Source organism: Podarcis tiliguerta (assembly GCF_965153285.1).
Source record: "Podarcis tiliguerta genome assembly, chromosome: 17".
NCBI lineage: Eukaryota > Metazoa > Chordata > Lepidosauria > Squamata > Lacertidae > Podarcis > Podarcis tiliguerta.
This window is the reverse complement of record NC_139550.1, coordinates 7,020,832-7,041,835: the sequence shown is the minus strand read 5'-3', so window position 1 is coordinate 7,041,835 and position 21,004 is coordinate 7,020,832. Positions and strand designations below refer to the sequence as shown.

General features: G+C 44.6%; 1 protein-coding gene across 4 annotated transcripts in view; it reads right to left on the bottom strand.

Annotated features, from left to right (window-relative positions):
• Nucleotides 1-3,192: 3,192 nt before the first annotated feature.
• Nucleotides 3,193-21,004, bottom strand: part of NCBP1 (nuclear cap binding protein subunit 1) — a 33,661-nt gene continuing 15,849 nt past the window's right edge. For all 4 annotated transcript variants that reach the window (XM_083419820.1, XM_083419821.1, XM_083419822.1 and 1 more), the window contains 15 exons: nt 19,979-20,076; nt 18,433-18,496; nt 17,316-17,426; nt 16,539-16,603; nt 15,114-15,176; nt 14,660-14,734; nt 13,613-13,716; nt 12,336-12,458; nt 11,655-11,757; nt 10,522-10,615; nt 8,696-8,799; nt 7,361-7,475; nt 5,877-6,020; nt 4,755-4,868; nt 3,193-3,880 (listed from right to left, as the gene is read on the bottom strand). In XM_083419820.1, the coding sequence (XP_083275946.1) occupies nt 3,767-3,880; nt 4,755-4,868; nt 5,877-6,020; nt 7,361-7,475; nt 8,696-8,799; nt 10,522-10,615; nt 11,655-11,757; nt 12,336-12,458; nt 13,613-13,716; nt 14,660-14,734; nt 15,114-15,176; nt 16,539-16,603; nt 17,316-17,426; nt 18,433-18,496; nt 19,979-20,076 (1,491 nt within the window). In that variant the 3' untranslated portion in view covers nt 3,193-3,766. The remainder of the gene's footprint in view (nt 3,881-4,754; nt 4,869-5,876; nt 6,021-7,360; nt 7,476-8,695; nt 8,800-10,521; nt 10,616-11,654; nt 11,758-12,335; nt 12,459-13,612; nt 13,717-14,659; nt 14,735-15,113; nt 15,177-16,538; nt 16,604-17,315; nt 17,427-18,432; nt 18,497-19,978; nt 20,077-21,004) is intronic.

Sequence of the window (21,004 nt, the reverse complement as noted above, 5' to 3'; positions counted from 1 at the left end):
GACTTCCACTGGGTGTGCATCCCAATAGCATTTTGTTCATTTAGGACTAAAGATGCTATTGAAGTAATTTACTAAGCCTTGGTTGGCAATGCTCTACAAAAGTTGGCAGTACAGGAAGTGGTCCCCCCTTAAATTATGCACGTGCACAGTTTCCAGTTTTGCTGGATAGAGGAAAAGCCAGCGTACCCCTTAACCACTTGAGATCTTATTTAACCAGCAGTCCTTAGCACACTAAGTACAGTGGTGCCCCGCAAGACGAAATTAATTCCTTCTGCGAGTTTTTTCGTCTTGCGAAGCACCACTGCATTTAAACACTGACAACGGCGGGGAGGGGCGGGGGGAAGCAGGACGTTAATTCACAGGCTGACTGACTTTGCAGCGAGCGTGGCACGGAAGAGGAGACTCTGGAGGAGGAATGCTGCTGGTGGGGGTAGGAGAAAGGCGAGAGGGGCCGACGCGGCTCCCCCATTCAATCGGCGCCCCGGGAGCAGGCCTGGCGTCCGCACCAAAAGCACAGCCGGGCGCCTCAGGGCGCTTTCCTGAGGCAGGGAGGAGGTCTCTGCTGCCGCAGCCAGTACCTCAGACTCACCCACGTTGTGGCCACCGTGCGATGCGGCTGCTGGAGGGCGGCGGGGCTCAGGAGCGCGACTCGGCGGAACCGCCACCATCCTCTTCACCTGAGGGAGAGAGAGGCGCTGGCGGCAACGGCTCTCTGAGGGGAGCGCGCAAGGGGAGTGGGCAGCGGCGCGAGGCACCAACCGTCAGCGGGAAGGTGGGAGGGAGCCGGAGGAGCGGGGAACAAATCGCTCCTCCGCGAGCCGCCATGACACGAGAGGCAGGGCCGTTTCGTCTTGCGAAGCAATTTGGAAAACGAAAAACTCTTTCGTCTTGCGAGTTTTTCGTCTTCCGAGGCACCACTGTACACGTAACTTTCATTAGTTAAAATGAAAGCTGAGAAGCAGCAGCTCAAGTGCTAATCCAGTGGCATCTCACATATGTACACAAAGCAGTGATTTTATGTCCACCACAGCAAGGGCTTTTAAGCCAAGACAAACTCGAGGCTTTTCAGTAAGAAACAACTTAAATGGTGAAGGCATTCAGTAATGAGGTGTGTAGAGAAACCGGATGCAAATTAAGTGCTTGGGAAATTACTCGGGAGAGAAATGGTTCTGTGTAACGAGGAAAGACAGGAACACCCTAGCAACACCTGGACTGCAAATACTGATGTACATTCCTGTGAGAATGCCTCAGGAGGCAAACCTCTGAGACAAGTTACATAATTTCATTAAAAGGTAAAGGTACCCCTGCCCATACGGGCCAGTCTTGACAGACTCTAGGGTTGTGCAGTCATCTCACTCTATAGGCCAGGAGCCAGCGCTGTCCGCAGACACTTCCGAGTCACGTGGCCAGCGTGACAAGCTGCATCTGGCGAGCCGGCACCAGCGCAGCACACGGAAATGCTGTTTACCTTCCCGCTGGTAAGCGGTCCCTATTTATCTACTTGCACCCGGGGGTGCTTTCGAACTGCTAGGTTGGCAGGTGCTGGGACCGAGCGACGGGAGCGCACCCCGCCGCGGGGATTCGAACCGCCGACCTTTCGATCGGCAAGTCCTAGGCGCTGAGGCTTTTACCCACAGCGCCACCCGGGTCCCTTTTATAATTTCATTAGAAGATCACAAATTCATTCTGAATCCTTGTAAGATACCATCCGGATCCGACAATCTGTCAGTTTTTCAATGCAGCCTAATACTTTGTTTCTTGTCTTAATTTGTCCGACTCCATTCCTGAGTTAGTCAAAGATTAGGGAAAAGCTAATTTAGACCCGTAATTTAGGACTGCTAAAATACTCTTTTCTAATATGAGACAGTAGCCAGTCTTTACCATCACTCCCAAGTTTTGCCTATCCTTTATAGTTCATGGCAAAGATGATATAGGTGAGAAATACAACAGTATAACTGAATTGCAGAATGTGAGGTCTTCGGAAAAACCACCACGTCTTCTTCACACAGTCCTTGGGCAGAGAAACAGGTTCACGGCATGTGGGAATACAGTTAAGCCCTGTGGTGGATCTGCATAGGTTGTTTCTCCCAGAGCCAAGAGGGGTGTGGCCAAGATGTCTTGCAAAGGCATTTCTAATTCAGCACTTCATCCTGGCCAAATTCCTGAGCAAGTACAATGGTACCACGGGTTACATACGCTTCAGGTTACAGACTCCGCTAACCCAGAAATAGTGCTTCAGGTTAAGAACTTTGCTTCAGGATGAGAACAGAAATCGTGCTCCGGCGGCGCGGCAGCGGTGGGAAGCCCCAAAGTGGTGCTTCAGGTTAAGAACAGTTTCAGGTTAAGTACGGACCTCCGGAACAAATTAAGTACTTAACCCGAGGTACCACTGTATGAGCATTTAGGACGATGCACAACATGCATCGATGCTTTATAATTTTTTATTTTTTTTACCGCAGACCAGGCTGCTTTCTTCTTAACAAAGTGAGATGGTCTGGAAGCAAGGTTCTTCCCAGTCCAGCTCACAGTCAATTTGCTTTTTTCAGAAAGTTATCCTGTAATGATGGCTGGAGCAGAACACATTCCGGAGCTTGGGCTGCCAACTTCTGCTAAGTAGGTGAACGCCACACATTCCACTGTTACAAAGTCACAGGAGTCTTAGGCAAGTACAGTGGTGCCTCGCAAGACGAAAAGAATCCGTTCCGCGAGTCTTTTCATCTTGCGGTTTTTTCGTCTTGCAAAGCAAGCCCATTGGCGGATTAGCGCTATTAGAGCTATTGACAGTTTAAGGGCTAAAAATGGCTTTTTAAGGCTTAAGGGATCAGCGGTTTTGCTGCTAAAATGCTTTTAGCAGCTTAGCACTTCAGAAAAAGGGGTTTTGGAGCGGGGAAAAAAATTCAAATTTTTTTGTCAATTTTCGTCCTGCGAAGCAAGCCCATAGGGAAATTCGTCTTGCGAAGCGCCTCTGCAAACGGAAAACCCTTTCGTCTTGCGGGTTTTCCGTCTTGCGAGGCATTCGTCTTGCGGGGCACCACTGTAACTGTCACTCAAATCCCACCCCACGCTCCATCAAGAACATATGTGAAGCACTAAGAAATCGTTATGTATTGTAGTTATTTCTTACAGGATGTTTGCGACCCAATTAGACGTTTCCCCTGTTCGTTGCGACCCAAAATAAGTACAACAGGCAGATTTAAAAAACATATTCTGATTGTATTTCAACCGTGTTTCATACAACCATGAAAATTAATTCTGATAACAAACATATACTCTAGGCTACTCTGGAGGCTTGACCTGTTTAGCATTTCACGTGTCCTATGCTCCTGTCCCTCAGAGAGTTTAATCTTACTCATTGGGAAGCTCCTCTTCAGATTCACAAGCCTTGATGCTTGCTTCACATTATTATAATGAGGGAATTCATTCTTATGTAAGGGCCAAGCAAAGGTAACCAATCCTATTTTATTCCCTATTTTTATTTGTATACAAACAACAGAAGGGGACAAAACAAATGCCACGATGAAGCCAGCATTCAAACCATTTCAAAATTAGAAATCCACACATTATTCCATCCCAGTCACCTAGCAGTCGTAAAAGAGAGTTAGGCCTCTACTGCTAAAAGAACTGCCCCGTTTGAGTGCCGAGTAGCTTATCTACGACAGCACGGCAAGCTTGTTTTCCAATTAAAAGCTTCTCTTTCCTCATCAATTTTCCCATTTTTGTTTTAAAAAGGTGAAGTCAATTGAGTCCTGTACAAAAACGAAGTCTCTCAGGCCTGCAATGCACAGAACTGCTGAAATACAGCCAATATATGATGATCCAATTCTGCTGTGAAGAGAAGGTTCTCCAACGTCACCATGTACTGGTGGATGATCTGGTGATGCTGCAGACAGAAAAGAGCCGTCTCAGTTACTCATTACTGGTCTTGGCAGGGCATAGTGAGAGAAATCACATTCCCCCCGCATTCACTCGGCAGCTGAGGAACACCAGAAACTTATTATGAATGGATAAAATACACCGAGAAGGTTGCCTGCAATTCTGGTCATTCCACTTTTAAAAAAACAGAACCTGAGAAGAGCAGCCAGAGACAGGGAGAAGAATAGTATAAAAATGGTTGAAGGGCTGGACAGTCTTAATCACGGGTAGGCAAACTAAGGCCCAGGTGCCGGATCCGGCCCAATTACCTTCTAAATCCGGCCCATGGATTCCGGTCCAGGAATCAGCGTGTTTTTACATGAGTAGAATGTGTGCTTTTATTTAAAATGCATCTCTGAGTTATTTGTGGGGCCTACCTGGTGTTTTTACATGAGTAGAATGTGTGCTTTTATTTAAAATGCATCTCTGGGTTATTTGTGGGACATAGGAATTTGTTCATTTTTCCCCCTTTCCAATATATAGTCTGTGCCCCCCCCCCCAAATCTGAGGGACAGTGTACCGGCCCCCTGCTGAAAGAGTTTGCTGACCCCTGGTCTTAATCATAAACGACAGTGACAGGAACAATCAGTTGGATTAAGACAAGCAAGATGTGCTTCTGTATAGAAAGAGTAAGTGAAACCTGCCTCAGGTTTATATTGGCCTCTAGTATAAACGATTTTGAAAAAGCCCATTTATATGGGCAATCAGCCGAATATAGCTTACTCCTGAACATTTACCTCAAGCAGGTACTTGCAAATGCAGAATTATCATTTCTGTGCAACCACATTTCTATGCAATTTCTAGTTACCACATTCGTGATTTCGGAAAGGAATGAGACCTACCTGTAAGAAGATCTGCTGCAGCCTCTCTATACAGTTCTTGTACCAAGGTGTAATCACATCAATGCCTCCGGTTTCACATCGCACTAAGTGCTCCGTGAGGATCATAATGAAGCGCTGGAAAAGGCAATATTAGCAACATCTTTCAAATACAGGGAAGTCAACGTCCACAGACAAGAGAATGAGGACATGTGAGAAATAGTATTTCTGAATTAAAGAATGGAAATTTCATGACAGAACAGCGCCACTTAGCACAGAATTCATTGCTAATTTCCAGAGATCTTTTCCCGGGTTCAATGAGCGTGAGAACAGGCCAGAACAATAGTTTCACTTAGTGAAGCTGGTTGTAAAACAGTATCAGGGCTACAGCAATCTGTTGCTTAACCACAGCTATGAGACCATACTGCCTTCCAGAGCTTCTCCCGCACAAGCCATTCTGCTATTACATGGGTAGGCAAACTAACGCCCGGGGCCGGATCCAGCCCAATTTCCTTCTAAATCCGGCCCGTAGACTGTCTGGGAATCAGCGTGTTTTTACATGAGTAGAATGTGCCCTTTTATTTAAAATGCATCTCTGGGTTATTTGTGGGGCATAGGAATTTGTTCATTTTTATTTCCCCCCCAAAATATAGTCCGCAAGGTCCAAGGGACAGTGGACCGGCCCCCTGCTGAAAAAGTTTGCAGTACAGTTCAGGGACTTTAACTTAGCACTGCAATGAATTCCTCCTCAAGTTCCCAAATACTTGGAATTGCTTCCTCTACTTGAAGCTTTTCATATCATTTATTTGGTTCCATTTATGAATCGCTTACCATAAAATATCTCAAGCAATTTCACATCAAAAACACCCACAGTAAAAGTGGTTATCTTAAAGGGTTAAAATACACATTATAGTTTTGCAAAGCTGAGGTTCATATCTTCCCCAACACTCAACATCCCTTCTTCTATTACTGTACTTTTCCATCCATAAGACTAGGTTTTTTTTTTTACTCTAAAATAATTTTTTAAAATGGGGGTCGTCTTCCCCCATTTTCATAAATTTCAGTCCCCCAAAATAGGGGTCATGTTATACACAGAAAAATAGGGCAACTCATTTTCTAAAAGCCAATGAATATTTCTGCATTTACCTGGAATATTACAAGGAAGAGGTTTTTTTGTTCACTTTGAGCGGATTCAACTTTTTCTTGCAGGCGTTCTATCTGCTCTTCAAGGGGTCCATCTTCCCTGTCACTACTTCGGTCGTCGTCGTCGTCATCGTCATCACTGTCTCGCTGGGGAGGAATAGTTAACATTTAACAGGGGGATCATAAGTGTGCCGAGACCAAAAGGTTAGCTGGGGCACATTCTCTTTCATTCCCTTTTTTAGTTTATAGAGACCTGTCCCACCAAAGTGCTGACAGCTTCCCTCTTCCAGCTTGAAGTGAGCTACAGTCATGATTTTAGCATGCATCTACAGCATTTACTAAAAGAATAAATGCAACATGTAAGATATAGCAAAACAAAAAGGTGCTGCTGCGTGTGTTGCCTGAAGCCATGAAATATTGTTCTACAGTAAAGATAAACTGACCCAGCCCAGAAAACCACTTGGGATTCCCTATATAAACTGCTCTGGGGTTCTCAGGGGAAAAAAGGGGGTTGTCACAGTGGTACACAATACAATGAGAAACTCAAGTCACTGCAAGAATTTCTGGTCTCTGCACGTCCTATGAGATTCCTAGCATAATTTAGGCCAGTATTCACTGCACACTTTCTATCAGTGCAAGGACTTTTGGCTGGGCAACAGAACTTCCTCTCCCCTTGAGCCCCCCCTAACTCTGTTCTGGGGTTTCCCCCAGCCCCATGGAGCAGATCTGGGAGAATGCACAGTGTGTGTCAGAGGTGTATGTGTGTATTGTGCAAAAATAAATCTTGCACTGATGGAACAAGTGGTTTGGCTACTGCCCAATGTTGCAGAGGTGGCCAATGTCATCAGGAACAGCGTGTGCAAGGCAGGGGGGTCTGAGTCTTAACAAAAACAAAAGCTTGCACTGGCATCAATGGGAACCTTTCATGTAAGGCTCATAGCTAGACTAGGGTGCATCAATTTTAGTCAGGATCGCTGCTAGGAAGGAATGGGGTAAACCTCTCCTCCTTCTATGTGTTCCTGATCCACAATCAGTCAATTGTGCCTGTGATTAAATAAAGAAAAAGCTCAGATGTAGCTGCTTGCTACACAATGAAAGTTAACAGCCTAATTTGGTCCTTTGGTCTGCCAGACATAACACTCATAATCAACATATTACCTCAAGATGTGGTGACTGCTATTTGCTTGGTGGCTTTTTAAAAAAAGGAATGGGCACATCCATGGAAGATAGGTCTATACCAATGGCTATTTGCCAGGCTATTCCCCATTTTTCAGAGGCAATGTATCAGATGATGGACACAAACACACGATGACGTTTACAGAAGCCTCTGGCTGGCTGCTGCTGAAAACAGAGTTTTGGACTTTTACACAGTATAGCAATTCTTTTGTTTTTATTGTTGGTGGAAAAGAGTTACAGTACGGCTGGTTTATACACATCTTTACGTCAAGTAACGTTTTTTTCCACAGCCCTGGAAAATGGTTACCTACACGTTTGTGCTGTTTGGCTAATCTCGCTTTGGCCTCCTCTAGCTCCTTTTGGATCATCACCACATGCTTGTTCATCTTACGGATTGTTGAGTGTAAGATTTCCCAGATATAAAACCTAGCAGAGAAAGAAACAGGCGCTCTAGTTACATACAATATACTTTGGCTCGTTTCAGTCATAATGCTAATGTATACAGTGGTGCCCCGCAAGACGAATGCCTCGCAAGACGGAAAACCCGCTAGACGAAAGGGTTTTCCGTTTTTCAATGCGCTTCGCAGGACGAATTTCCCTATGGGCTTGCTTCGCAAGACAAAAATGACTTGCGAGTCTTGAGATTTTTTCCCGCTCCCCAACCCCTTTTTCTAAGCCGCTAAACCGCTAATAGCCTTTTAGCAGCTAATCCGCTAATCCCTTAAGCCTTTAATAGCCGCTAATAGCCGCTAAACCACTAATAGCGCTAATCCGCTAATATGGTTGCTTCGCAAGACGAAAAAAACGCTAGACGAAGAGACTCGCGGAACAAATTAATTTCGTCCTGCGAGGCACCACTGTACATCGTATATGCTCTCTTGTAAAGTTGGCTATTAACTGCAAGATACAGGAGGCTGTGGATTAGGAATAAACATTCTGTACCATCAATGGATCTTCCCTACAATTCATTTTAAGGGGCATTTCATAAATGATGTCTAAGATGTGCAGTAAAGCCTCGGTTGTCAAACATTATCTGTTCCAGAAGCCCATTCGGCTTCCAAAATGTCCAACAACTGAGGTGTGGCTTCCGATTGGTTTCAGGAGCTTCCTGCATTCAAGCGGAAGCCGTGCTGGACGTCCCGTTTCCGAAAAATGGTTGAAACTGGAGCATTTACTTCCGGGTTTTCAGCGTTCGGGAGCCGAATCATTCCCAAACAGAGGCGTTTGGGATATGAGGTTTGACTGTACTGTAAACCACATCTCCTGAAGTATCAAGCATGAATGTAACAATTCCGTTTGCAACCTGGAGTGCATGGATTGTACATCTACATGAGAAAGAATTGGCACTGGCTGTGGCCTATTGTCATTCACACACTCTGGCAAATCCAGGTTTGTTGCAGCATAATGTATGTGAATTGGGCCCAGCGCACCAGGATTTTGCTCCCCGCCATAAACGGAAATGGCTGAATTACAAAAAATTCTGTATTTTCTTCGTGTGAGTTTTGAAAAGCTGAGTGAAAGGCTGTTTAGTCAACGCGAGTATTTTGAGAAAGTTAAAAGGTGATCTGCTGCCAGCATCATTCAAATCACAACCCAAACAATTTTTTAAAAAGGGGGGTGGAAGAGGGAGATTTACATCTAGTTACCTAGTGAAATCATGAGCCAGCTCTGGAGAGAAAATCCAGTTTGCTACTGCAGCACAATCCACAATCTGTGTGCGAATCATCTTATCCACCAGCACAGCAATCATCTGCGTGAAAACGGAAGCAAAGGATCAGCTTATCAAAAGCAGGTGCTTATTTGCTACTGAAAAGAACAGATTAGGCAAAATAAGGGCACACCCCTGTCTCTCCTGCTCAACTATCTTATAGCGGTGACAACTCTGGAAGCATAATCTAATGCTGCTTCTTAAATTTTTGAAAGCTATGGTACACTTTTTATTTTTGAAATTTAATTCAGGGTAAAAAAAGGTTGCAAAACCAAAACCGTGAGATGACCTTACTCCCCTGTGCTTTGGTGCGAGTCACAAAAGGGAGTTCAAGGTGTGTCACGTAAGACAAGAGTTCTCTGCAGCTGAGAGTTCTCAGCTGTGTTATCCCTGCTGCCTGCAATTTAAACCTAAAGGAAACTACACTCCAAGTAACAAAATAGTATCTTTAATTGTTAAATCTGCATGCAGGTTTTATTCCAGCTTAATTGCTGTACAGAAACAGATGTCTAGGGCACTTTGTCTAATTATTCAAAGATTGGGAATCATTGCTGCAATCGGTGATAATGAGCTATCGTGAAGATTACAGGGAAAATACATGTGGAATGTTGTTTAATACTACAAAAAAGGTACAGTGGTACCTCTGGATGTGAACAGGTTCTGTTCCGGAGTCCCGTTCGCATCCTGAAGCGAACGCAACCCGCTTCCGCGCATGCACGTGATGTCATTTTGACCGTCTGTGCATGCGTGAGCGGCGAAACCCGGAAGCAAGACGCTCCGTTACTTCCGGGTCGCCGCAGAGCACAACCCGAAAATACTCATCTCAAAGCTACTTCAACCCAAGGTATGACTGTATTACCGTATTGACCCGACTATAAGCCGCATTCAAGGCTTATTTGCGGGTGCGGCCCGCCTCCTGGCACTACCGCGCTGAATGGGGGACGGCTGGCGCTTTGTGCCCTGCTCCCCAAGCCAGTGCTGGCGCTCGGCTCCGAATATAAGCCACACTAGTTTTATATGTCATATATCTTATCTCAAATGCATCATCGATATATTCTAATGTACAATCAGTGCAGAGCCTGCAAGAGAAAGTGAGCTGCAAAAGGGGCAGCGGGAAGCGAAAGGCGACACTGAAATAATCTTCCATGGATTTGGGGCAGGCTTTCTCAACCTCGGCCCTCCAGATGTTTTTTGAGACTACAATTCCCATCATCCCTGACCACTGGTCTTGCTAGCAAGGGATCATGGGAGTTGTAGGCCAAAAAATATCTGGGCAGTGGCGGAGTTTCATGCTCCGGCATGGGGGGTGGGGTGGGGAGCAGGCGGGGGCAGCCACGCCCTCTTCTTCCTCCGCGAGTGCTGGAGGGCTGAGGCTGAGGAAGCCTGGTTTAGGGCATGGTGTGCAGCAGCACACACTGTATTTTTTGCTCTATAAGACTCACTTTTTTTCTCCTAAAAAGTAAGGGGAAATGTGTGTGCGTCTTATGGAGCGAATGCAGGCTGTGCAGCTATCTCAGAAGCCAGAACAGCAAGAGAGATTGCTGCTTTCACTGCGCAGTGATCCCTCTTGCTGTTCTGGCTTCTGAGACTCAGAATATTTTTTTTCTTGTTTTCCTCCTCCAAAAACTAGGTGCATCTTGTGGTCTGGTGCATCTTATAGAGCGAAAAATACGGTACTTTACACTGAAATCAATCAATGGAACTTAAAGGTACTTTTTGGATGAGTGGGAAAAGGAGGAAACCTATAAGTCCATTCACTCTCACCTGTGGGTGATTCTTCCACACTTCATACGTAACTCTGAGCACATGCAGCTTCCCTTCATCACTTTCCGCCAGCGCTTTGAAGACTTCGCGGAATCTTATCAGAACGGGGAAAGATAGCAATGAAGGGCCGTTAAGGGGTAAAGTATATTGCCTGCTCTTTCATTGGCTGTGACCTGACATTCAAGAGCTGATTGCTGAACAAGGGCTGGAGCTCACTTTGGACCTACAGCTGCTGAGTGGCAAGGCTGAGAGGGTGAGTAGAGAGCTAGATGATTCTGTCGCCTCCATTTCGAGTCATACAGAGCAGAGTCTCTTTCAGAATGGGAGGAGGCAAGGACTCTGAGCTCTGACACAGGGATCCAACATGCGCTTGCTGTTGTCAACCAGCAAGGTGATTTGGGGGAACACTCCGCCTCATCTCAAGCATCTCCTCCACAGCCCACCTGCTGGTTACAGGTAAAATAGATAGCGCAGCAGTGATAGCTTGTCTGTTACCAGGAGTACCACACAAGGTAGTCCTGCTAACCAAGGTGCCCATAGGTTCAGCTGACTGATAGTATGATAGAAAAAGAGGTATGTATCACATCTCTCCCTACAATAATGATAAATACTTTAATCGAAGGTTTTCGCAAAACTGTCTTGCAGTTTCTGCCTTGTGAATCAATTCCAGGCAGGCTCTTCATAAAGTAAGAAACAATTAAAACAGATTATATGAGTCAGTAGTAAAGGTAAAGGGACCCCTGACCATTAGGTCCACTTGTGGCCGACTCTGGGGTTGCAGTGCTCCTCTCATTTTACTGGCCGAGAGAGCTGGCGTACAGCTTCTGGGTCATGTGGCCAGCATGACTAAGCCGCTTCTGGCGAAACCAGAGCAGCGCACGGAAATGCCATTTACCTTCGTGCCGGAGGGGTACCTATTTATCTATTTGCACTTGATGTGCTTTCGAACTGCTATGTTGGCAGGAGCAGGGACCGAGCAACAGGAGCTCACCCCGTCGTGGGGATCTGAACCGCCGACCTTCTGATCGGCAAGTCCTAGGCTCTGTGGTTTAACCCACAGCGCCACCCGCGTCCTATATGAGCCAGTAGCACTGTGCTATTGATAGCACTGGCAATTTTGTGGTTATACTTACCTTCCCAGAGCACTGAAGGAGTGACTGAATGACTTTGCGGCCAAATGCAGCAGCGTCTGCACAAACACCTCTATTTTTAAAGGATTAAAAGAGAAGCCTTCATCTGAAAAATAAAAGTTACATTTGAGTCAGTACTTCCAGTACAGCCTTTGATTCGGCACCCAAATTTTTCTGCCTTTTTTTTTTTAAAAAAGGTCTATGCCCATGTAACCAAAGGCAAGTATGATCTCTCTCTGTGTGTAATTAAGCCTAAGTGTGTGTACATGAAACCAAAGAGCAGCCATTTTCTTCCCCAATTTTTCTCCGCTTCTGTTTTCTTCTCTTGTGCCCTTCTTTGTAAAGCACCAAATACAGATGTTGCTGTATAAACAACAGCCATTTCGCAAAGCTAAACTGTTGTGTGTATGAGGCAGAGAGCGAATGACTGGTGGTGTCATCTGTCCAAAGAAAGTCAAAAATTCCATGGGAGGGTCATTCCATATCCAGTGATCCAAACTTTTTTACCTCATGTCATCCAGTTTCCTTAATATTTTGTACACTTGTTGAATGATGGAAACTAAGTTTAAATCTATGCATTCAGAGAAGACGACGTTGCAATGTAGCACTTCTACAGAACAAGGAAATAAGCTTAAATACAGAAAGAACTAGGAGCACCTGACTACAGCTATCAGAAGTTCTTACCATCATCATCATCCTGATTAGGGTTGGGCACATCCTTCAAAATAGTGAAAATCTCATCGTTGCTTGCTTTGTTTTTAATGGCGATGTTTAAGCAGAGCGCAACGTTGTATCCCGGAAGAGACTCTACAAATAAACAAAGAAGCAAAGTTACTTTTACTTTTTTTTTTTTTTTTTTTTTAAAAGCCCTATTTCCTCATGAAAGCCAAGACAGCAGAAGCGCCATTCTTTGGAAGCCATCATCTTGCAGACTTCCAGGTCATATAATGAGTAGAATGAACAACTAAGTCAAACTTCACAATCCTTCTTTCTCCCACCAGCCTAGATGTTAAGTTTTAAAACCTGTTAAGAATGAACACACTGTTCATTCCAGAGTTGCCTGCACACTAATAGCCTAGCCTGGTTTTCTGCTCAGCAGTTTGCCAGGCTCCTTGAACTCTTTTGAGGAGCTCCAAATATAAAAACTGGACTGCCATGCAGGAAACGGACAAATACAGTAGCACCTTGGGTTCACAAACGCCTTGGTGCTTGGGTGTTTTGGCTCCCAAAAGCTGAAAACCCGGAAGTGTTTTCAAAAGTTTTTTGGAAGCCGAACGTCCAACATGGCTTCTGCTTGAGTGCAGGAAGCTTCTGCAGCCAACTGGAAGCTGCGCCTTGGTTTTTGAACATTTTGGAAGTCGAACGGACTTCCGGAATGGATTATGTTTAAGAACCAAGGTATGGCTGTACATCTTTAGGGACACCTTCTGCTATCATATTGTTGAAGCAAAGCAGATGTGGACCTGGACTGTAGATTAGGAGCTGCTTGTAGGCTGTTCTGGACCTTTTAGAGCAGCGGTTCTCAACCTGTGGGTCCCCAGATGTTGTTGGACTACAACTCCCATCATCTCTGAGATGTGGCTTTGCTAGCTAGGGGTGATAGGAGTTGTAGTTCAACAACATCTGGGGACCCACAGGTTGAGAAAGGCTGTTTTAGAGGAAGCTCAGGCTATTAGTATAACAAAACAAACAGTGCTAAAGAATTTCCTAGTTCTCTTGTAACCCTTACTACGTTCCATCCTTATTCTCATACTGCAGATGGAGGTTGTAGCTTTGAGAGAGTTGCTTGCTCAAGAATGCCTGTTGCGTCTATGGCAGGGGCCAAATTTGAACCAGGATCCCACCTCAATCCATAGCTCAGCCTCTCACCCACTAGACTACACCAGCTCCCCAAAGACAGATTCAAGAAAACCAGTCCAACTATTTAAAAATAGAAAGAAAACACTGCACCATATACATACTGTTGCTTTCATCTCCGTATTTATAAATACATGCTGGATTTGCAGGAGTTAGGACTGAAAAAGTAGCAGGAACAATATCCACTATTCGTTGGTGGTAGGAAAGCCTAGGAAAACAATGATTTTGCATAAGATGAAGAAGTGATACTCCTATCAAAAGATACAGGACAAAACCCAGCCAAGCACGAACCCTTACTCAGCCTCAGTGAATGCAGATTATAAATCTAGATATGGCAAAATCAAAGTCTATGCTTTACACTGAAACAGGAAAGGAATAGTCCAAAGTACAATTATGCCCCTAACACCCAGCTCCTGAACATGTTTACACAGAAGTCAGTTCCACTGATCTGAATAGAAGTTACTTCCCAGTAACTATTTGGGATCATTTATTTGTATGCTCAATTGTTTTCCATTTAGTCAATTTTGTTTTTGTTGTTTGATCATTAGTGTCAGGGAACTGCCATTGGAGCCAGAAGGAGAGGGAGGGCTCCGGAGGGATTCCGGATAGCGTCCCGGGAGGGAGAGAAGCAGCACATCTTCTGGGGAAGGAAATCAGCGTAGCACCAGTGGAGGAGGGGGGCAGATGGGGGAATTGGCGAGGTGGCTCCATGACTCCTCGTCGGGGACCAGCGGGGAGAGCACGGGTCCTCCGATGCCCACACCCTCCCTGCACAGAAGGCTTCCGCGCAGGGAGAGTAGGCGGCGACTAGGCGTCAAAGAACTTTTATGCTGGAAGGAGTTCAAGAAACGCCCACTGACGGATTCTGCCAGCGATTGAGACAGCCGCGGGCGAGTGGCTGTCCAGACAGAAAGGGTTCACTCAGGCAACCCACCCAGGTGTGGCGCCGATTTACGCACGAGCAACCCCTAGAACCATTACAGGTACGTGCCCTATTCCTGGCCAAACATACAAAGACTAAGCAAATACTATTGGTTTGAAGTGGGAGCTGATATTATTTCTTCCACACTTTAGCAACTGCATTAAGTTGGAAAAATAGGCTAGATCTACCTTGAATACTACCCCTTCTGCAATTCTGATGCCTCACTCACCTCATACATTTTTCCAAAACTTCTCTTACGAATTTAGGTCTGGGTTTGTCAAGGTCCTCAGAAAGACAATCTGACCTATCATTGGAACAAAATTGTCAGAAAAGCATATATGGGTTTATTTGTCTAATATGCACTGATTTAGGAAGGTTCCCTGTAGTTCTTCTTTGGCTCTCTGCAGAGTCAGAGCCACTAGGAAGCAAATTTATACAGTACTGGGGGTTACAGTTTAAGGCAGCAAAGCTTACTTAATTTCACATAATGACATTTTAAACCACAGATATCTGTGGGCTATCTAGTCTTGCACAGAAATCATTGAAAATATATCACATTTGTAATTTGACATTTGCAGAATTTAGCACCATTTGGATATTTCAAAAGGAAATAATAAGAATCACTGAAAAATTACAAAAGTATATGTGAAAGCAATTGAGAAGCTAACAAGAAATAAACTTACCAGTCTTCCCAGCTCCAACGGAATTGAAAATTATTCAAATGGTGGGAAAACCAATTAATGAACCTTCATGAAAAAAGAAGGAAACTTTCACTAACTCCCAGATGACGAAACCACAGCCATTCACAGTGACATTATTCATACTATATCCTAGCCATTACAAGGAATGCTACAACCCATTTTGTTGAAATGGATTCCGGGAAATACTGATTATGAAGCTCAAGTACATACAGAACTCTTAATAAATTAAGATTAAGGTGCAGAATGCCCAAAGCTGTCAGATAACTGGATCTTCTGCAAGGTCTAGTTCTAATTATCTTTGAAGTTAGTACAACAAGCTAATTATATAGTCATACCTCTTGTTATGTTTGCTTCACATTGCGGCTTTTCGGGTTGCGAACGCAGCAAACCCGGAAGTGTATACTTCTGGGTTTCCCCGTGCGCGCATGCGCAGAAGCGTTCTGCACGCTTTGCACATGTGCAGAAGCGCTCTATCGCGCTCAACGCTTGCGCAAAAGCGCCGCTCTGGTTGCAGACTTTTTGGGGTGCGAACAGCATCCGGGAACGGATCGTGTCTGCAACTAGAGGTACCACTGTAGTTCAGATATGGAAGCTTCAGATAATAGTTTTGTATGTAATACTCGAAGTGTATTTTCAGATGCTCCTGGCTCCTCTTCCAAGCCAAGATGTGCTTGGCTACCCCCACTCAACTAAGAAATGCTCTTTGAAAATTACTGTGACCATAAAACAGGAAACGAAAGTTATACATTTATTCAGTTCAAATGAGCCAATGCCAGAGAAACCTTCCTGTCGTGAATCAAAAACGGAGATAACTTTTTATTAGCAAAAAACATGATCCGCACAGACTTCGCTGAGTTTCAGGCCTAGAGACCAGAGCGGCTTGTTCCCTGCGGCCTTCCTCCATGAAAATCAATTGCCAAGACTGAAAGTCCCTTCCTTCTCACAGCTGTCTTAAGTCCCCTGCTCTCCAGTGCTTTCCCGAAGCAATCGGAAACGGCATCAGCATGCAGCCAATTTCTCCTCTTGCCTTTTCATGCCTCTTCTGGTTCTGGGAGTCGGGGAGAGGGCAGACACCTATAACTCTTCACCAGCCTGACTCATCTCTGCCTCTTGGACTCCCTCATTCCACTCTCTTCCTCCTTCAGTTTCTGCCGGATTCTGGACTTCACCCTGCCAGACTCTCCCAGCTCACTAAGTCCTGTTACCTCTTCAGCTTCCAACACCTCTTCCTCCCAGTCTTCTCCCTCTGACCACTCACCGTTGTCCCCCCACCCCACCCCAGGTTCCGAGCCTTCTTCCCTTGGTTGATTCCTCCCACCGTTCCTCTGCATCCAACCGCTCCATGACATCTGATGAAAGCTGCTTCACAAACTTCTTAGAAATCTAAAGGTAAGCGCACTTACTTACCTGTCTATGCAAGTAGTGTTCATTGTATCCAAGCGCATGTACAGCATTTCTGTGGCTTGTGCAAGCTGCAAGATCCCATTTAAGGAATAATATGGATGAACCTTTAACTCTCCCTTTGTTAAGAGAGAAACTGTGTGTGCCCAAACCTAGAGTGCTAGGCTACTGAATCAGACTCAAATCAAGTACAGCGGAATCTCGGTTCTCGAACGTCTCAGTTGATGAATATTTGGGAACTCGAACGCCAAAATCCCGGAAGTAAACACTTCCGTTTTCGAATGCACCTTGGAAGTCGAATGACTTCCGCTAGGTGTTTTTCAATTTTCTCAACTGAATTTGCTGACAGCCCTTTGTGCCTCAGTTGTTGAACGTTTCGGAAGTTGAACGGTCTTCTGGATCAGATTACGTTCGACAACCTAGGCTCCACTGTATCTTGGATTTAGACACTTTAAGAGGCAGGGCAATATTTTATTTGCCATGTAGAATTATTATAATTGTTATTTTAATTTATTACCTGCCCTTCGCCCTAAGGCCTCAGTGCAGGCTGTAACCATTATGCTTCTGAGTAGCCTTCCTCTTTTTGCCTGATGAATAAGATTGGTTACCAATGAAAACGTTTTTAGTCACAACTTTCATTTCAGCGATGATTACTCAAAATAACCTGCATCAGCAACCAACCGACTTCTAATACAGCTGTGAACAGTAATACATAATGCATTAACATTTTTTCCTACAAAAAATGTGCTAACTGATATCAGAGTCGTTGAGAGGAAAGGATACAACTTGGGGTAAGGAGCCGGGCTGAAGTTTGCAAAGTTCAATAAGGAGTGTTGTGTACATGACCTCAGTGTGCGGTGGAATAGGAAGCTGAAACAGCTCGGCAAAGATTACCTGGGGGGAAAAACATGACACAGATACAATGAACTGTATACCTGTCTTATCTGTACTTATCTGGAAGGCATTATTAGTATTAAGTCTGGAAACTGTTGGGATATAGTGGTGAAATGACCCCTTCTTATGCTCTAAGAACAACAACAGCAGCAGCAATAACAATTCATTGATACGCTGCCCATCTGACTGGCTTGCCCCAGCCACTCGGGGCGGCTTCCAGCAAATTACAACATCAAACACAGGAAAACATCAAACATTAAAAACTTCACGACACAGGGCTGCCTTCAGATGTCTTCTAAAAGCCAGACAGTTGTTTATTTCCTTAACATCTGATGGTAGGATGCCACTACTGAGAAGGCCCTCTGCCTGGTTCCCTGTAGGCTAACTTCTTACAGTGAGGGAACTGCCAGAAGGCCCTCGGAGCTGGACCTCTGTGTCCGGGCTGAACAATGGAGGTGGAGATGCTCCTTCAGGTATACTGGGCAGAGGCCGTTTAGGGCTTTAAAGGTCAGCACCAACACTTTGCACAAATATGCACAAACTTGCATATTTATTAAATTTATTTCCTGCCTTTCCTCCAAGGTCTAATGCCCCCATTTTATCCCCTACCCTGTGGGGCAAGGTAGGCTGAGTGAGAGGGACTGACCCCAAGGGCGCCCGATAATCTGGAAGGCTGAGTTGGGGCTTGAAATTAGCCTTGGGTCAATTGCTCTAACCACTATCCTCAGCATTTATATCTTCTATAAATTGCCCAGTGTGGCTGGGGAAACCCAGCCAGATGGACGGGGTATAAATAAAACAACAACAATTTAGCCAGATATAGTTCATTAGTATTTAACATATTTTTTTATATATGAGGTTTGACGCAGATTCAACCTCCTTTTCTGCACGGTTGGGTGGGGTTTTTTTGCAAATGAGTCTGGATAAATTATAATAGAGTTTACAGCATAGCAAGTAAAGGCATTTTGAAAGAGGAAAAAGATAAATATGGTAAAGAGATGCATACCTCAACTATGTGGTAGTTCAGGGGGATCTTGTTATTCCCTGGGTAGCTCAGTAACTGAGCAGCACTAGAGGAAAAGGTAGACTCAGTGATTCAAAGAATGCAAATACAGAAAAAGGTCAGCCTTGCTAAAGAACAGACTGTCAGTTAAGTGCATGTGTATCAATTCACATGCAGCTGGCACTAAAGTGACAGTAAGACTCATAAGCATAGCAAAAGGACTATGCAAACTGAAGATGACTCCAAGTATCTGTATAAGGTAAAGGTAAAGGGACCCCTGACCATTAGGTCCAGTCGTGGATGACTCTGGGGTTGTGGCGCTCATCTCGCTTTATTGGCCGAGGGAGCCGGCGTACAGCTTCCAGGTCATGTGGCCAGCATGACTACGCCGCTTCTGGTGAACCGGAGCAGCACATGGAAACGCCGTTTACCTTCCCACCGGAGCGGTACCTATTTATCTACTTGCACTTTGACGTGCTTTGGAACTGCTAGGTTGGCAGGAGCAACGGGAGCTCACCCCGTCGCGGGGATTCGAACCACCAACCTTCTCATCAGCAAATCCTAGGCTCTGTGGTTTAACCCACAGCGCCACCCGCATCCGATGTATCTGTATATATCTCCTCAAAACCCACCATAAGCTTTTGATTGACTAGAATGAGAGATCCATGTGCCATTATTACAGAAACTGCAAGAAAAGAGGTCTGGATGTTGAAAGCATTATTTTGTGAACTTATTGCCAAGACACAATTTGATAAAGAGCATTTTGCGCCCAAGTAGACAGCAGCAATTCTCTAAATGTGTTTTTTACAGCTACCCAACTCTAAAATCATATCCCTCCTGGATACATCAGTGACTCACTCCATTTTTACAGTTCCTCAATGGTACCTTCGAATTTGAAAGCAGTCAAAATTAGAGGGGCAGTTTTCCTTCCAGCCTAAATCTGAGGTGGCTCAAAGAGGAGTAACCCCAGAAGTGTTTTGTCCTTTCAGGGGACTGTATCCCAGGAGGCCCGCTCTTCTCAGTTTGTTTTCAACCACCCATTTGGCAACTGGAAATTTTATTTCAGGAGATATTTTATCCTGATCACTTTTCATTATGAAGAATTCCTTATAGGGTTTCATTTCAAAGTTTAAGACATTTGGGGTTTTGGTAGGTCACTGTCTGTCAGACGGGAAAGATACCTTCCCCCCCCCCCTTTATCAGATAATAGATCTTATTTTTATCAAAGGTTTGTAATATACTGCACTTGTGAAAGGGCTGGCTTAGGCAGTGGTTGTGTGGAGACACTGTGAAATGTAACTTTTCCAGATCAGTGCAATTTGCAGAAATTTGAGGCCTATGCAGCTGAAGAGTTTCTTTCAGGTTTTCACAGCAGAAATTGCATGAAGAGGCAAGCTGCTTTTTAAATGAATTGGTGAATTGCAGCCATCCCCACCTCACGAGCAAATATGCTCTTTAGCCACACTCAGAAAACAGTGCTGTCAGGTAGGTAGAAAACAAAGGTCTTTTGATCTCCTAATGGTTGCCCTACATGAAAAGTAACTCCTACCATGTCTTCCTTTCTTTCCAGTGTGATTTAATGATGCAGTGAAGATTTTCCTCTATCACAAATCTTTCAGCAGAATGACTGCCAGGCATAACAGGACCCTGATGAAGGAATTAAGAAACAGCAGAAGTGATATAACATAAAAGTCAATTTTAAACAAAATAAATGACAAAGTTTGGCTGCATTACTGGCACTATAGCTTTGACGATAGTTATAATACAATACAATTTATTGTTTCTAGGGCATTTAACATTTGCAAGCAATTTCAAAATGCTAAAAAGTATTTCCCCCCGTAATAAATTTTGCTGCTGTTAAAAACAGGTCAAGATTCAAAGAACTGTGAAACCGGTTCCATGACCTCAAATAAACTGTAGATTCTTTATTCTTTTTTTAGTAGCCCCCTATATCCTCCCAAAAGCAACTTTTGAAACAAAAGTCTCAAAAATATATTTGTTTGTCATGAGCAGAGTGGGACAGGTTATGCCCTGAAGAAATCACTTGACTACTGCAAGCCTCCAGTGTTGGTCTACACAACTCTTTGTCTAAAACTGTCCAGGACCCAAAGAAACCGCAAAAACCATTTTTTTAGAAGGGAGAGAAGACAACACATTGTGTCCCCGTTATAACGTGTCTCTCTTATAGTCAGGGATTTAAACCCTGGGATTTAAACTGGAGGCACACTTCATGCTTGCAAATAAATAATAATTTACTTGTACCCTGTCCATCTGAATGGGTTGCCGCAACCACTCTAGATGGCTTCCAGCAGAATATAAAAGAACACAACAAAACACGAGACATTACAAGCTTCCCGATACAGGGCTACCTTCAGATGTCTACGGAAAGTTGTTGATCTCTTTGACATCTGCCAGGAGGGCATTCCACAGGGCGGGCACAACTACCGAGAAGGCCCTCTGCCTGGTTCCCTGTAACTACACTTCTTGCAATGAGGGAACCGCTAGGCGGCCCTCAGGGAGCTGAATGATGGGGATGGGGATGCTCCTTCAGATATTCGGGGCTGAAGCCATTTAG